The sequence below is a fragment of the Podarcis muralis genome, chromosome 17 (assembly GCF_964188315.1).
Source record: "Podarcis muralis chromosome 17, rPodMur119.hap1.1, whole genome shotgun sequence".
Taxonomy (NCBI): Eukaryota; Metazoa; Chordata; class Lepidosauria; order Squamata; family Lacertidae; genus Podarcis; species Podarcis muralis.
In genome coordinates, this window is record NC_135671.1 from 40,180,556 (window position 1) to 40,198,493 (window position 17,938).

The following is a 17,938-nucleotide window of genomic DNA, read 5'->3' on the forward strand; positions in this document are numbered from 1 at the left end:
GGATCAAGGAGACAGGTGGTTGGTTTTACTCCTCCAAGCAGCCTGTCCACATCCTCGGGGGTTTAGGATGATTCTAGTTAAGATGTCATGCATTTTTGTCATCATCTATCTCTGCCCCTCTCTTGATTAAAAAACAAAAATGTTGGTGCTTCTGACAATTCTCTCGAAGTACTGACTTGACCAATTATCTTGTCTTACATGTAGATACTAGAACATGATGGTGACAGACAGTGATGAACATTGAACAGGAAATAAGATGAGATTTAAAAGTAAGAGAAAACTTAGCAGAAGAAATCCAAGGATATCAGTCAGAGGTAGTCTAAATATTTTTGGACTACGGCTCGCATGATCGGACATGCATGCAGAACTTTTTCCTGGATCTGACTTCCTCAGCTCAAGAACACCAAGTCCAGCAGCCCCATTTGCCTAGCCTCCTCCTGGCAGCCCGCTTGACCTCAGTATTACGGAGACTGTAGATGCCAGGATTAAGGGTAGGGATTACCACCGTGTAAAAGACAGAAGCCATCTTGTCGGTCTGTGGTGCATAAGTGCCACCAGGCCGTAGGTACATGAAAATAAGAGTTCCATACAGCACCCCCACAGCCGTCAGATGGGACCCACAGGTGGATATGGCTCTCCTTGACCCTGCTCGCCCCACACTGCAGAGGATCATGCCATAGGAAGTGAGGATGGCTGCAAGAGTGCTGCTCTGGATGGTTCCACAGACCACATAAAGCAGCAGCTGGTTGAGGTCTGTATTTGCACAGGCCAAAGCCAGCACTGGAGGGATGTCACAAAAGAAGTGGTCCAAAGTATTAGCATTGCAGAAGGGCAGGCAGAATGCCATGCCAGAGTGGATGGCTCCAGAGGTCACACCAGCTGTGCAGGACACTGCCACTAGGAGGCGACAAAGGCGCTGCGGCATGGCTGCTCCATAGTGCAGAGGGCGGCAGATGGCTGCATAGCGATCATAAGCCATAGCAGCCAAGAGGCAACACTCAGCATCAGAAGCAGCTGCAAAGAAGAACATCTGGAGGGCACAGGCGGGGAGGGGGATGGTGTCGTGTCCTTTCAGAAGGCCCAGGAGCAACTTGGGGGCCACGGTGCAGCAGGAGCACAGGTCCATCAGGGCCAGGTGGCTCAGGAAATAGTACATGGGAGAGTGCAAGGATTGCTCAGCCCTGATGAGAATGGCCAGAAACAGGTTCCCGGCCAGGCCAAGGAGATAGATGGGCAGGAAGAAGCTGAAGAGAAGGAGCTGAAGGTCGCGCTGGGAAGTGAAGCCCAGGAGGACAAACTCTGTCACCACAGTGCCATTGTGATGAGCCATCGGATCTGCTGGAGGGAGAAACGACTTTGAATCCTTTCCTCCACACATTCCATCAAGAGAGCAGACCCAGCCCTCTTTTTATTAATGATAAATAAATCACAATTAATTATTATTTGATTGCTCAACCCTACATGCCCAGACATTCCTCAAGGAAGATGCCCCATTCTCTTCCACTAAGAGTAAATAGAAGCTCATAGCCCTGGGCATGATTTACCACTGAGCTGTTCAGAACCACAGCCTTCATTCAGCCATGAAAGATAGAGATAAAGAGACCGGATGACCATTGTTTCAGCTCCAGTATTCAGAGGAAGGGAGTGTATTGGGCGTTAGGTAGTATCTCTGGTGGAGGACACATGGTGCTTCTTCTGGTAGTTTGTCCGCCTTTGGTCCCTACCCTGCACTCAGCTCTCACCTGTGGCTCCTAGAAACTTTCAGCATGCAACAGTGGCTGCACCCCTGAAATGGTGTTGACTGGCTGGCTAAAGCAGGTCAGAGGAGCCAATAGGTCTCAAACCCTCAGTGTGTTAGGGACTTCCCCTGCATATGAAGACAGGCTCCAGCAGATTGAGCAGACGATACTGAAAGTGGGTCCAATGGTTAAGAAGGCGGTTTCAGCACATGCTGTAGAGGGAAGTGAGGGACAGGTGGTGCTTGTCAACCTAAGAAGGTAGCCCATCTAGGAGAGGGAAAACTCTGATCCTAAACCTTTGCTGCCTTGCAGGACATCTTCAGAAGAAGGAAAGGCTAAGGAGTAAACCCTACACAAATCCGGAGTGGAGGCCCTGAGACTGTTGGGTGGCGCTTTGTACGCCTCTTTCCAACAACTCCTGCAGCCAAGCTGGTGCCAAATGTATTGCTCTGCTTTCCTTTGCACCACATCAGCAAGGCTGAGGGGTCTTGTCTGGCCAGCCCAGGACCTCCATGCACACTGCCAGGGATTTTTTTCCCAGCTGGAACTCAGTTCCAGCACCTCTCAGGTGGGTGCCATTGGCATTATAAGAGAACAAGGGAGGCATTCATGGTGAGTTCCAGCACCTCTTTCCCCAGAAAAACAGAACTGCACACTGCCCTTGTGTCCTAGGAGGTCACTTCAGAGTTGCTACCACAGTGGTTTGACGTCAAACCCAGAGGAGCACTCTGTTGTTTCTCAGGACAGACAGATACCAGCAGTTCAGAGGAAAGCAGGAACTCCTCATGCCCACCAGATGGTGATGGAACACTTATCGTGGAGAGCATGGAGAGTGGAATTGTCATGGACATGGACACACAAACATACAGGATTGAATCCAGTGCTAGTCCTTCTCAGAGTAGACCCATTGAAATTACTAAACTTAAGGTAGTCATGCTTATTATTATTATTATTATTATTATTATTATTATTATTATTATAATTTATATTCTCCCCAATATCCTGAGTGCTCAAGGTGGTTCACAGAACAAAATCAAAATATAAAACCATAAAACATATAATCAAAACAAAAACAACTACCCAATAATGCCCCCTCATTATCTGAATGGGTGTTAAATACAACCCACAATCACCATAGCTTTACTCAGCTCTACATGGTATCCATTGTCTACATAACTTTTTTTAAAAAAGAAGCTCCCCAAGGAATTTACAGTCCAAAGGCAGGGAAGAAAAGGGAAGGGAGGAATGGGAGATAAAAGAATAACAAGGGATGAATATGCCAGATGTTGTTATAGGTATTTAAGGTTCATGCCAGTTGGGAATGTCAGGCAATAGGTTGACACTCTATGGGAAAGGCATGCTTTGAGGAGGTATTTAAAAGAGGAAGCAGAGATGGCAGCTCAGAGGTATCTGGAGCTACCAAGGGAGAAGGCGTGGAGAGACAGCAGGAGGCAGTAGAGTTGGAAGAATGAAGATATGGGGGGAGTAACTGAAGGTCAAAAGAGAAGGATGAGAGTAAATTCTTTGAAGAAAAGGACAAAGAATTTGTACTGGATGCAGGAAAGCTTGGGAGGTGAGAGGAGCAACTTGAGCAGAGGTCCCTGAGGGTGGAGAACTGCCCAACAGATTTTGATGAACTCCAACCCCTATTATCCCTTGCCATTAACCCTTCTGCTGGGAGTTGGAGCTCAGCAACATCTGGAGAGTACCAGGTTGGTGAAGGCTGCCATAGATAATAAAAGTTTCCCTATACAAGTGCCTGATACAAGTCCAAAAACATCTGGAGGGTCACACCCTCGGAGGAAAGCCAACCTTAGACGCAGAAGTGCTTTTAATAAGCTCTGGAATCTTATAAGGTAGAACTGGATGTGATTAAGTTTAGAGTCAGGAACTGGTCACTGCCAATGTTGATCTGCTATCTCTGTTCCTACAACAAACCGCATCCTACATGCCAGTTCATTCCTTTCAGCTGCCCCCACAGAGCTGTCTTCCCCAACCGGTGGATGTTGCTGGACTACAGCCCCCATAATCCCTCACCACTGGCCATTCTGACTGGGTCTTCTGGGAGCCTGAGCCACAAAACAGCTGGAGAGACCCTGACCACAGATCAGAACAGGCCTAGATTCCGTTATTTAGTTCCCAGTTCCCATCATACCTGTGCAGAAAGAGAACGTGTGTCTTTGTTAGTTCTTGTGTGATGCAGCTCAGGCTGCTTTTTTTAAAGCTTTCTTATGCTGCTCTGGAAGTCATGATTTGCCTCAATCTTTTTCCTGTGGGAGAGAGAAGATGATCTAATGCTCCTTTCCCTTGGTGCAACTCCCTGAAAAAGACCCCTTTGGGGACAATTGTAGTTTCTTTAGCTAGTACTGGTGTCTCTGCACTCAGAGGGACTTGTTATCCAGCCCAGAAGCCTTTCCCATTCCAGCTGATGATTATTCTCCCACTAATTAAAAGAAATGTACAGGATTGATTAATAAAAATAAAATAAAATTAGTTTGCAAGTTCTTGCAGGTTAACTCTGTGTCCAGGGTGGCTGTCTACCAGCTCCATCTGGTACGCAGGCCGACACCCTACCTGCCTGTGCACTGTCTCACCAGAGTGGTTCTTGCTCTAGTTATCTCCCGCTTGCACCACTGCAATGAGCTCTATGTGGGGCTACCTTTGAAGGTGACTCAGAAACTACAACTAATCCAGAATGTGATAGCTGGGAGTGGCCACCGAGACCATATAACTCTGTTCCCGTAGGTGACAGCTCCCTGGGGACCACAAAATGCCCCATAAAGGGGCTGGGCACCCACAAATTTTGGTCCCAGGGCCATGCACACTGCCTGGCACCCATGGCCCCAGGCATCCACGGTTACAGAGCCAAGCTGGCACTCCTGACTAGTCCTAAAGGATCCACACTGGCTCCTGGTACACTTCTAAGCACAATTCAAAGTGTTGGTACTGGCCTTTAAAGCCATAAATGACCTTGGCCAGTACAACTGAAGGAGCGTCTTTGCCCCCTCATCCAGCTCTGGTCCAGAGGTCCAGCTCTGAGGGCCTTCTGGCAGTTCCCTTGCTGCAGGAAGTGAGGGACAGGGAACCAAGCAGAGGGCCTTCTTGGTAGTGGCACCTGCCCTGTGGAATGCTCTCCTACCAGATGTCAAGGAGACAAATAATTATACAGCTGTAATTCTATTACAAAAATGGGAGGAGTTGTGGAAAAGAAACCCAAAATTCATGGTGTATTATTTAATTAAAGAAAATTTCATGAAAATGCAGTTTTGATGGTATTTAACCCCTTCAAAATTGGCTTAAATAAAAGTTACAACCGCCTTCATTGATTACTGCCTTGCCATGGTGAAGGGGCTTGAATAACTCAGAGAAGCTATGAGCTATGCCGTGCAGGGCCACCCAAGATGGACAGGTCATAGTGGAGAGTTTTGACCAAACGTGATCCACCTGGAGGAGGAACCGGCAAGTCACTCCAGTATCCCTGCCAAGAAAACTCCATGGACAAAGGTAACAGGCATATAAAGCTTATGACGCTGGAAGATGAGCCCCTCAGGTCCCAAGAAGTCTAACATGCTACTGAGGAAGAGCGGAGGACAAGTACAAGTAGATTCAGAGCTGATGAAGCGGCTGGGCCAAAGCCAAAAGGTCGCTCAGTTGCGGATACGCCTGGAAGCAAAAGGAAAGTCCAATGCTGTAAAGAAAAATATTGCATAGGAACGTGGAATGTAAGAACTATGAACCTTGGTAAGTTGGATGTGGTCAAAAATGAGTTGGCAAGAATAAATATTGACATCCTGGGCATCAGTGAACTAAAATGGATGGGAATGGGCAAATTCAGTTCGGATGACCATCATATCTACTACTGTGGGCAAGAATCCCGTAAAAGAAATGGAGTGGCCCTCATAGTCAACAAAAGAGTGGCGGGAGCTGTACTGGGATGCAATCTCAAAAATGATAGAATGATCTCGATACGAGTCCAAGGCAGACCTTTTAACATCACAGTAATCCAAGTTTATGCACCAACTACTGGTGCTGAAGAAACTGAAATTGACCAATTCTATGAAGACTTACAACACCTTATAGAATTGACACCAAAGAAGGATGTTCTTCTCATTATAGGGGATTGGAATACTAAAGTAGGGAGTCAAGAGATAAAAGGAACAACTGGCAAGTTTGGCCTTGGAGTTCAAAATGAAGCAGGGCAAAGGCTAATAGAGTTCTGCCAAGAGAACAAGCTGGTCATCACAAACACTCTTTTCCAACAACACAAGAGACGACTCTACACATGGACATCACCAGATGGGCAGCATCAAAATCAGATTGATTATATTCTCTGCAGCCAAAGATGGAGACGCTCTATACAGTCAGCAAAAACAAGACCTGGAGCTGACTGTGGCTCAGATCATCAGCTTCTTATAGCAAAATTCCAGCTTAAACTGAAGAAAGTAGGAAAAACCACTGGACTGGTAAGATACAATCTAAATCAAATCCCTTATGAATACACAGTGGAAGTGAGGAATAGGTTTAAGGATTTAGATTTGGTGGACAGAGTGCCTGAAGAACTATGGATGGAGGCTCGTAACATTATACAGGAGGCAGCAATGAAAACCATCCCAATGAAAAGGAAATACAAGAAAGCAAAGTGGCTGTCCAACGAGGCCTTACAAATAGCGGGGGAGAGAAGGCAAGCAAAATGCGAGGGAGATAGTGAAAGATACAGGAAATTTAATGCAGATTTCCAAAAAATAGCAAGGTGAGACAAGAAGGCCTTCTTAAACGAGCAATGCAAAGAAATAGAGGAAAACAACAGAATGGGGAGAACCAGAGATCTGTTCAAGAAAATTGGAGATATGAAAGGAACATTTCATACAAAGATTACCATAATAAAGGACAAAAGTGGTAAGGACCTAACAGAAGCAGAAGACATCAAGAAGAGGTGGCGAGAATACACAGAGGAATTATACCAGAAAGAGATGGATGTCTCGTACACCCCAGGTAGTGTGGTTGCTGACCTTGAGCCAGACATCCTGGAAAGTGAAGTCAAATGGGCCTTAGAAAGCACTGCAAATAACAAGGCCAGTGGAAGTGATGGTATTCCAGCTGAACTACTTAAAATTTTAAAAGATGATGCTGTTAAGGTGCTACACTCAATATGCCAGCAAGTTTGGAAAACTCAGCAGTGGCCAGAGGATTGGAGAAGATCAGTCTACATCCCAGTCCCAAAGAAGGGCAGTGCCAAAGAATGCTCCAACTACCACAAAATTGCACTCATTTCACACGCTAGCAAGGTTATGCTTAAAATTCTACAAGGTAGGCTCAAGCTGGATTTAGAAGAGGCAGAGGAACCAGAGACCAAATTGCAAACATGCGCTGGATTATGGCGAAAGCTAGAGAGTTCCAGAAAGACATCTACTTCTGCTTCATTGACTATGCAAAAGCCTTTGACTGTGTCGACCACAGCAAACTATGGCAAGTTCTTAAAGAAATGGGAGTGCCTGATCACTTCATCTGACTCCTGAGAAATCTCTATGTGGGACAAGAAGTTACAGTTAGAACTGGATATGGAACAACTGGTTGGTTCAAAATTGGGAAAGGAGTACAACAAGGCTGTATATTGTCTCCCTGCTTATTTAACTTATATGCAGAATTCATCATGCAAAAGGCTGGGCTGGATGAATCCCAAGCCAGAATTAAGATTGCCAGAAGAAATATCAACAACCTCAGATATGCAGATAACACAACCTTGATGGCAGAAAGTGAGGAGGAATTAAAGAACCTTTTAATGAGGGTGAAAGAGGAGAGTACAAAATATGGTCTGAAGCTCAACATCAAAAAAACAAAGATCATGGCCACTGGGCCCATCACCTCCTGGCAAATAGAAGGGGAAGAAATGGAGGCAGTGAGAGATTTTACTTTCTGGGGCTCCATGATCATTGCAGATGGTGACAGCAGTCACGAAATTAAAACACGCCTGCTTCTTGGGAGAAAAGCAATGACAAACGTAGACAGCATCTTAAAAAGCAGAGACATCACCTTGCCAACAAAGGTCCGTATAGTTAAAGCTATGGTTTTCCCAGTAGTGATGTATGGAAGTGAGAGCTGGACCATAAAAAAGGCTGATCGCCGAAGAATTGATGCTTTTGAATTATGGTGCTGGAGGAGACTCTTGAGAGTCCCATGGACCTGCAAGAAGATCAAACGCATCCATTCTTAAGGAAATCAGACCTGAGTGCTCACTGGAAGGACAGATCCTGAAGCTGAGGCTCCAATACTTTGGCCACCTCATGAGAAGAGGAGACTCCCTGGAAAAGACCCTGATGTTGGGAAAGATTGAGGGCACAAGGAGAAGGGGACGACAGAGGACAAGATGGTTGGATAGTGTTCTCGAAGCTACCAGCATAAGTTTGACCAAACTGCGGGAGGCAGTGGAAGACAGAAGTGCCTGGCGTGCTCTGGTCCATGGGGTCACGAAGTCGGACACGACTAAACGACTAAACAACAACAAAAAGTTACAATAAATGTTGGAGATGCAAATCCCATGAAGGAATTTTCTTCCACATGTGGTGGACGTGCCTAGAAATTAAAAAATCTGGGACACAGTCTTCGAAGAGTTAAAAAAATAAAATAAAATTAACATTCAATAAAAACCCGGAAGCATTCCTACTAGGGATTCTAACAAATAACATTCCATATGAAAGAAGAATATTTCTCTATGCAGCAACCACAGCTAGAGTATTAGTGGCAAAGTATTAGAAGAGCGAGACTATTCTTTCAAGAGAGGAATGGCAACTAAAACTTTGCGAGTACTTGGGACTTGCAAAAATGACAGAATCAATAAGAAATAAGTCAGCAGATAATCTTTAAAAAGAGTGGGAATGCTTCAGTAATTACTTAAGGAAACAAGGTTCCACCTCTGAGATTTGGTTGTTTTTGGAATAACTCCATAAATAGGGATACATCGCTCCCTCATACCAAGGTGAGGAGAAAACATTAAATGCAGGGGGTGGGGGGAATTAGTAAGATGAAAGTCCACCACATCAGAATAATTAAAATAGGTAAAGAGATTCAATCCATATGGAAAGGTATCATATATGAGAAATGCTATGATAGGACTGAATCGTATTGAATTGTATCTAACAAAAGATACTTATTGAATCTTTTTTTAAAAAATTGTTATTGTCTTTGTTTTTTCTCGTTTCTTCTTTCTTTCTTTTTTATATATGTTGAGATGTAAGGTTTCAAAGTCTGATATTATTTGATTTATATAGAAGTTAGCAATGTATGTATTTGTTATCTATGTATTTACTTGTATATTTTAAAAAGCTGAACAAAAACAAACAAACAAAACCCAAAATTATACGACTGTTGACTTCCTGCTTGAGCCACCATGGTCAACAGCAGTTCCCATGATAGCAGAAGCTGGGCGTTCAGCCAATTAAGGATAATCTGAGAGTAATTATCCTTGCAAGCCCCCCCTCCCCGGGTTGGGGGGCTGAGCTCACACTCGCAGATCGTCCGATACCTGCTTTTCACTTCTACAATGCGGGGGGCAGAGGATGCTGAATGCATAGCACTGCACGTATCGGTAACTCTCCAACGCAGTCACTATGAGCAGCAGTTCCTCTGTTTTTTAAGATAGATATGAATTTGGACTTAAGAAACAGACATGTTCTGGAAGGAGATAAGATAACCTGCTAAATGAATCAGCCACTGAGTGCCAAGGTCTCGATCTGGAGAGGACTGCCATTGCACAGTGGTACCACCTGTTACAAACGCTTTGGGTTACAAACCTTTCAGGTTACAGACTCCGCTAACCCGGAAGTAGTACCTCGGGTTAAGAACTCTGCTTCAGGATGAGAACAGATATCGTGCAGTGATGGCGCAGCAGCACCAGGAGGCCCCATTAGGTTAAGAACAGTTTCAGGTTAAGAACGGACCTCCAGAACGAATTAAGTTCTTAACCCGAGGTACCACTGTAACTGGATTGGAAGGTGGGTGAGGGAAGCCTTTGTTTCATTCATGTGTTTTTATGATTTGGTAACCCTTCACAGAAGAAAGGAAAATAATTTCTAATGGAATATAATTGGATTGCAACTATTAATCGTATGCGAGAGGGAATCAACAAAAACATAATTTGTACGGACTAATTGAAAGAGTGGAACTGTGTGGAATATGGGATGTTTTGTATACCCCCCTAATGAGGACCCTGACTTTGATTTATTACGGCTCGGGAGAGATACCAGCTTGTTAAAGGACGGTAAGAGATCAAAGAGAAATGCTGGAAGTCTGCCCGGAGCAAAGGCTAGATGCCAAAGAAAGATGGCGGAGAAGATTGCACAGTAAGAAATAAGTTCTCGGAGTGGTGGTGGTGGTGGGATGCCAGCAACAGGAAAGGAAAGACAAACATTAAAATGTATTCCACACAGAAAGTTACAAGATATAAACCCCTCTGGCAAACTAACAGATATGGAACAGTTAAACATGAATGAAAGTCATTATGTCAATGGCTGCTAAGATAAAGGATTAACATTGGAATTGTATTACTTGGATTAAATAAGAATGGAAGCAGGAAGAAGGAATAACAACAGCATCTCCCCAAAATCAGAACACGGGAAGTCACCCAAAAATGTTTAATTTCATATGGAATAATTTGCTCTTTTAATTGCATTATGATTTGGTATTGTATTTGTGGCTCATAGCGAGATGAGCGCCGCAACCCCAGAGTCAGCCACAACTGGACCTGATGGTCAGGGGTCCCTTTACCTTTACCTTTATTGGATTATTATTAATGAAAAATTAATAAAAATTATTATAAAAAGCAAAACAATTATACAACCATCTGTAGACACCTGAAGTCCGCCCTGTATTCAGGGGTGGAGGAAGGGGGGTGCGGTAGGTGCAGGCCGCCCTGGGTGTCACCACTGAGGGGGGTGACAAAATGCTGGGTAGCACTCACCACCTGCAGCCACGCATCTCTCCTGGAATGAGGCGGTGGCTTGGGCGCGTGCAGGCTCCATGCTGCCCAGATAGTCCACCCACTGCCTCCCCCCCCCCAGCTGTAGGACGGCTGAGTGGGAGGAGGCAGGCAGACTCTGGAGGCCCCATGGTGTGCCCTGCCCCATGGATGGCTTGTCCTGCCCTCACCCCAACCCTATGGGTGGCTCGCCCCACCCCCGCCCCGCCACAGGCGCTCAAGCGGCTTCCTCCACCACTGCCTGTATTGGGAAGCTTTCCATGTCTGATGTATTGTGTGTTCATTAATTCTCTGCTGGAAGCCACCCAGAGCCAAGTACTATTATTATTATTATTATTATTATTAGTAGTAGTAGTAGTAGTAGTAGTAGTATTTTAGTACCCAGACAAACATTTGGAGGAAGTAGTACAGTGGTCACTTAAGGGTCGCCAAAAAAGAGGACACACACACAGAGATTTGCATAAAAATTGTATATTCTGTATATGCAAATTTAGAAAAGATTACCATAATTTAAACAGAAGTACAATGCACCTCACCCAAGTGGGGAAAATGTTGACAAATGAACTGTGTGCCTTCCCAGTCAGTTGTTCAGGTTCTCATTGCTGAAGGACAACTTCAATACCTCTGTGCTCTTTTCTCAGTCTTTGTCTTCAAAGCAGACTTAAGGAAGACAGGGCTTCAAACAGGGAAGACCTTCAAACTGATGGCTGTTTTCTTATAGCCCTTCAAAATAGAAGACTGTCCTCTGTAAATTCAGATGCATAGGAGGAAGTTAAGTTTTGGCATTCAGACATGCATCTAGTTATATATATTTAGATGGCAATCCAGTCAGATGGGCAGGGAGAAGAAGAAGAAGAAGAAGAAGAAGAAGAAGAAGAAGAAGGAGAAGGAGAAGAAGAAGAAGAAGAAGAAGAAGAAGAAGAAGAAGAAGAAGAAGAAAAAGAAGAAGAAGAAGGAGAAGGAGAAGGAGAAGAAGAAGAAGAAGAAGAAGAAGAAGAAGAAGAAGAAGAAGAAGGAGAAGGAGAAGAAGAAGAAGAAGAAGAAGAAGAAGAAAAAGAAAAAGAAAAAGAAGAAGAAGAAGAAGAAGAAGAAGGAGAAGAAGAAGAAGAAGGAGAAGAATTAACTATGACTGACTGCTTGACTAGCTTCTCTGAATTGCCCGATGCTAGTTTCCACTCTGGCAAGGTGGATGAAGCCTTTAATCACTGACAGCCTCTCATCTAAAGGGAAAAAAATAGAGGAAAGTAATTGAAACAACCGCCATTCAATGGAAAGAGAACCCAGCATTAGGGTGATTTAGAGAATTACGGTATCTGAGGGGCAAATTGGAGGCTATCCACCACTCCCTGTGCACACCAGCAGGAAACAACAGAACAGGCTTGCAAACTTGCAGACTTGCAAGGAGAAGCCTTTCATTTGGTGTTAGAAACCTTTGCTGAATGAAATGTACTTGTGACTAGACCTTATTGAAGGATCCTGCCTATGGGGAAGCAGATCCCTTCATAATATTGCAGTTTAGTCTTGTGTGGAACCTATTTTGATTGTATGCAATGCTTCAGTGGTTCTGAGTCAAATCTGTTTTATATGTAGGGTGGTTACTTAAACATTGCAAAAATGAAGATGCAATACAGCCTAGATATGCATAAAATTTGCTGGCACATATTAAATTTGCATAATTCTTACAATTCAAATAAAAATGCAATACATTTCACCATAGTGGGGAAGACAGTGTTTGTTTGTTTGTTTGTTTGTTATTATGGCAAAACAGCCAGCATATTAGAGGGAAGACAGTGAGCAGATACCCAGTGTGCCTCTTCAGTCTGCTGTCCTGATGTTACTAAGTGCAGATAGACAAAGCTCTCCATTATTATGGTCTTGTAATATTAATATGGACTTGGACAGGACACCCCTTCAAATAGAGAACTGTGCTCTGCAACGTAAGTAATTTTGTTGTCCCCGAGAGGGGGCAATGACAATAAAGATATTATTATTATTATTATAGGAGACATGGCCAGCCTCCTGATAGGAGAGCTTCATGTGTGAATGTGCCACTGCATTATTCTTACAATTATAATCAATATGCCATAGTTATGCACTGAATGGCTGGACAGTCAGCCATTCAGTATGTCAGCCTAAGAAGTGGCATCTCTTTTTTTTTTTTAAATAATTTTTATTAACCGGCCAATCAAATCAAATCAAATCACATCACATAAATTCCGAATTACAAAGCCGAATTTTAAATTTTGTTGGGGGGACCCATATTTCAAGATCCGAAGGGGGATTCTGATCATCTTCTTGCTACTGCATTAATGTCCAAATCAGACCAAATCAGTCCAAACAGTCTATCCAGTCTTATCTTGCTGTTTCCACATCACATCTTATTCATCTATTTTCTCTTTTTTCTTTATGATCTCTTCTGATAGTCTCCTTAAGCCGATAAACACCAATATTAATCCTGTGTGAGTTTTCCCGTTCTTCCAATCCTCTAATCGAGATGGTTTCCATATATCATCACCTTCATAGATAACATCGCTATTTCCATCATTAATCTCACAAAACTGTCGCTCTTAAGTCCCTCTGAGGAGTTTCACCCACAATATAAAAGCAGCTCTATTTCTCTATTTCTCCTCCCAGACTCAAGACCTCCGACAGAACTTCCCAATATGGCGACGGCATTTTTAACTGCGTCATTCCAGAGCTCTTGTACATTCCACGCTCTTCTTAAAACATGCTTTGGTTCGAAAGTTTATCTCCACACAGTCTTAAATCCACAGCTTAAGTCCTTAAAATGACATTTCTGACTCGTGAGGGGAGGGGATTCTTGTTTAATCACATAAGGAAAGAAAGGAAAGTTTTTCCCCCTCCCCCATCAGTCATTTGCCATACCGTATCTTGGCGTATCTTCTCATGATTTATTCTTGTCTTGTTTTATCAGAGATCTCTTCTGTTAGCAGTCTTTACTCCCCCTCCTTCCTTGAAATATGTGCAATTGTTTCTTTTGAAGTTCTTGCAGCTAGTGGCGCGGATCAGGGACGGCGTCCAGGAGTGCCGGAATCCCACAGGAGGGCTTTGTGCCTAGTGCCCCCACCCCCACAAATTCGGGGGTGGTGTAGGGCACAGCAGGCAAGGGCAGTCCCCCCCCGTCCTGGGGGGGGGGGTAGGGAGGCTAATTACTCCCATCATAGCCTCCAAATTACCTTGTGTGGGTCGGAGAGATGTTATTGTCAGCCATCTTCCGATGCGCCCCCTAGTGGCCCCCAAGAAGTGGCATCTCTTGGCATGGAAAATTCAAAAGACAACAAAGGGCTGACCCATAGAAGAGGGAGCAAGCTTGTTTTCTCCTGCTCCGGAGGGTAAGACATGAACCGATGGCTTCAAGGTACAAGAAAGGAGATTCCAACTAAACATCAGGAAGAACTTTCTGACAGTAAGAGCTGTTTGACAGTGGAATGGTCTCCCTTGGGAGATGGTGGACTCTCCTTCCTTGGAGATTTCTAAGCAGAGGTTGGATGGTCTTCTGTCATGGATGCTTTAGTTGAGATTCCTGCATTGCAGGGAGTCAGACTTGATGACCCTTGGGGGCCCTTCCAACTCTACGATTCTGTGATTCTGTGACATAGAAACCCTTGGATCAACATGAAAACCATTATCTCTCTTTTCACCAGTTATTCTCATCAACACTTCCTGTGTGAAATGCTGTGATCATAAGGATTCTACATTGATACCACACGAAGGCAGAAACCATCCCCATTCATCAGAGGCATTCACAAAATACAGGCTTACATCCTTTAGGAGTTTAGTTGACTTTGCTTCCAAAAAGCTTCCTCAGGGCTTCCTTCATCTTGTCATTTCTCAGAGTGTAGATGAAGGGGTTCAGCATGGGTGTAACCACAGTGTACATGATGGCAGCCAGTGTGTCCTTCTCAGCTGAGAAGCTGGATGAGGGCTGGAAGTAGACCCAGATGACAGTGCCATAAAATAGGGTCACCACAGCCAGGTGGGACCCACAGGTAGAGAAAGCCTTCCACTTTCCCTCCTTAGATGGAACCCTCAACACAGCCATCAGGATGCGTGTATATGACAGGACAATGAATGCTAGAGCTCCATTAACAATCAGAGCTCCTTCTGTGTGCACTACCAGAGTGTTCAGATAGGTGTTGGAGCAAGAGATCTTCAGCAATGGGAAGACATCACAAAAGAAGTGAGGCACTTGATTGGAGGCACAGAAAGAGAGGTGGGATGTTAGGAGGGTGTGCAGGAGAGCATGGAGATGAGAGGTCAGCCAGGAGGCAGCCACCATTAGTAGGCAGGTCCTGTTGCTCATCACTGTGGCATAATGCAGAGGCCGACAGATGGCCACATAGCGGTCCAGTGCCATGGATGCCAAAAGAAAGCTGTCACTGATGCCAAAAGCAATGAAGAAGTACATCTGTGCCAGGCACCCACCATATGAGATCTTCCTCACTCCCGAGACTGTATTGGCCAACATCTGGGGTACGATGGTTGTTGTGAAGCAGATGTCCACAAAGGAGAGGTTGCTGAGGAAGAAGTACATGGGAGTATGGAGGAGGTGGCTATCCAACCTTATGGCCAGTACAATAATCAGATTTCCCAGCACTGTGATGATGTATATAATCAGGAAGGTAGTGAAGAACAACATGTTCCAGTCTTGCTGGCTCGTGATGCCTAGGAGGATGAATTCAGAGACAGTGGTCCTGTTGTCTATCTCCATCCTGTTAGAAGACTCTATCCTGCATTGCAGAGGGTTGGACTAGATGACTCTTGGGGTCCTTTCCAACTCTGCAATTCTATGATCCTATGTAGGGAAGTAGAAGAGAGAGTGTAAGACAATGAACACAAGGCAAAGAATGCTGGAGATACACAGTCATTGCAGAAAAACCTATCAGAGATTTAAACAAAAATATTGTGAGTACCATTATTCTGCAAGAGAAACAGGAGATACAACATGCTTTGAATCATGAATCTTTCCCATCCCTGCTATTTTTCAATCTCCCTTTGAAAAACAACCCAACCCCCCATAACCACAAAGAAAGTTTGTGAGACAGCTTGTAAAAAAGATCATGTTGGAGGAATTGCAAGCCCACATTAAAACAGTTAATTTAATTCAAAGAAGTATATAACTCTGGTAGGGGAACATCCCTCCAGCTGTAGGTTGTGGCGCCCCAGCCAAGCATGGGGAGGAAATAACTCCCTCTTCTCTAGGTAAATCTCGCGTATGAGCCCAGCAAATGCACTCAGCCCCACAGTCAAATGTGCATCCCACTCCCAAAGGGCAGACCTCTCAGGCCCACCCGGCACAAGCACGAGCAAAGTCCTGAACCCAAAGTTGTCACATTTCCCCAGCTCTTTTCTCACTCACATTTTCTTTCTTTCTTACCTGCTCATACTCAATTCACACTATGGGCTATGAGACCATGCCACTCCCAGAGGTCTGAAATCTATAAACCACTTGATTGTAAACAAACAAAAGATCCCTGAAGCAGCTAACAAAAACATAAAACTTTAAAATGATCGATAAAAATCTTTAAAAATATGCAAAAGATGCTTAAAATCAATGGTAGCAAAAAGGAAATCAAATACATTTACCGGTAACTTCTGAATAAAAATGTTTTAAGCAGTTACTGAAAAGAGCACAATGTGGAACAAGGATTACATGGCACCTGGAACTGTGTCCGTTGCACAGATTGAAGTAGTTGGGGATGGGGATATAGGGGGTCAGGCCATCCTCCAAGTAAACTGGTCCCATGCTCTGAAGGCTTTTGAATGAGACGGTGTTTGGCTTTCTAATGATACTAGGTCCAACTAAATCCTCCACCCAAAGAAACTGAATGCCCACCCAGATGGGTGTTTTTGCAAGTGCACTGATGCAAAGGTAGTCCATTGTTGGTGGGTTTATACTGGACCATCCACACATCCATCCGCTCCCCGTATTTCTGCGTTATTGCTGTCTGGAGGGGCACTCTTGCACTACAACACAGCAACAGCAGAACAAAGCCCTTCATAAGGTGACATTTGCCTGATCCAACAGGCTCTTTTTACGTTCTTGTGTAAAAACCTACAGCTTTCCAAGAAACTGAGGAAGAGAGTGGGATCATCAACTCCTAACCAATAAATTAGTCCTGATCTGTTAATCCCCACATCCTTTTTCTTTCTATAAACCCAATGAGAATTGCAATGCGTCTTGGATTCTAGTCTTCCATTCTCCCAAACCTCATTGGAATGATGCTCTGTATTTCTAAATACAATAGACCATAAATCTCATCTTTCCCACAGCACGAATTGAGTCTTACCTGTGGTAATTCTGGAGGAGGCTGTTCTTGCTCTAGCCTTGCAGTGAACTGCAGGTGAATGAAAGGAGGTAAAAGCACAGTCAGTTGACATTGGTCTGTAGTCTGTGGCTGGTTTTTCGCCCTGTGCAACAGGCAGGACGCACACCAAGCTGGGGAAAAAACATCCTAGATCCTTTCAGGGGTTTTTTAAGCACTTTCTCAAATCTGCTGGGAAGAATTCCTAAGGGTGCAAAGAGACAGACTATTTAGAATATTTCCTGTGATTGCAACTCCTATGTTTATATGCAGTTTTGCCAAATCTATCCCTTTGTGTAAAGCAATTTCCCCATATACAATGCATTTTAATGTTATTTTAACAAATATGTGTATTTTATGCCCACTTTACCCTAGTATATGTATTTGTGTACACATTATTTGGCTGAAGAACTGTGTTACAAATTTCAAAGGATGGCTGTGTTTCACTTCACATTACTGATTTGAAAAGTGCAAATTAAGTAGGTTTGCCTTCAAAAGTGATCTGAATCTCTCCCCCATCCGTTGCCTCCTCCAATGGATAGAGTGGAGAGATGATGCTTCTGAACCAACTTCAAATCAGGATACTTGGGTTTTTTTTGGTCCTGTGTTCCTGTGGGAGTTGGGTGAATTGTGAGAGAGCAAAAAAACAATTGTCTTTTGGTTTGGCACTCTGGCACAAACCAGCTGATTTGCACCAGAGCACTGAACCACAAAATGGGGCATTCTGAAATCCATTCAGAAGCCAATCTGTAATTCCAGGGTGTCCTGCTCAAATCAGGACAGTCGATGGGTGTGTGTTCTCAGGTCTGGCCTAAACGTAGAATCACAGAATTGTAGAACTAGAAGGGACTATGAGTGTCATCTAGTCCAGACCCCAATCTTTTGCCCAATGTGGGGCTTGA

General features: G+C 44.1%; 2 protein-coding genes across 2 annotated transcripts; both read right to left on the minus strand.

Moving 5' to 3' along the window:
* Positions 1 to 394: 394 nt before the first annotated feature.
* On the minus strand, positions 395 to 1,330 carry LOC114587423 (olfactory receptor 5C1-like). The gene has a single exon (XM_028711628.2). The coding sequence runs from the start codon at positions 1,328 to 1,330 to the stop codon at positions 395 to 397; it is 936 nt and encodes a 311-aa protein (XP_028567461.2).
* A 13,176-nt stretch (positions 1,331 to 14,506) lies between these two features.
* On the minus strand, positions 14,507 to 15,442 carry LOC144325981 (olfactory receptor 1f45-like). The gene has a single exon (XM_077921404.1). The coding sequence runs from the start codon at positions 15,440 to 15,442 to the stop codon at positions 14,507 to 14,509; it is 936 nt and encodes a 311-aa protein (XP_077777530.1).
* Between the last annotated feature and the right edge of the window lie 2,496 nt (positions 15,443 to 17,938).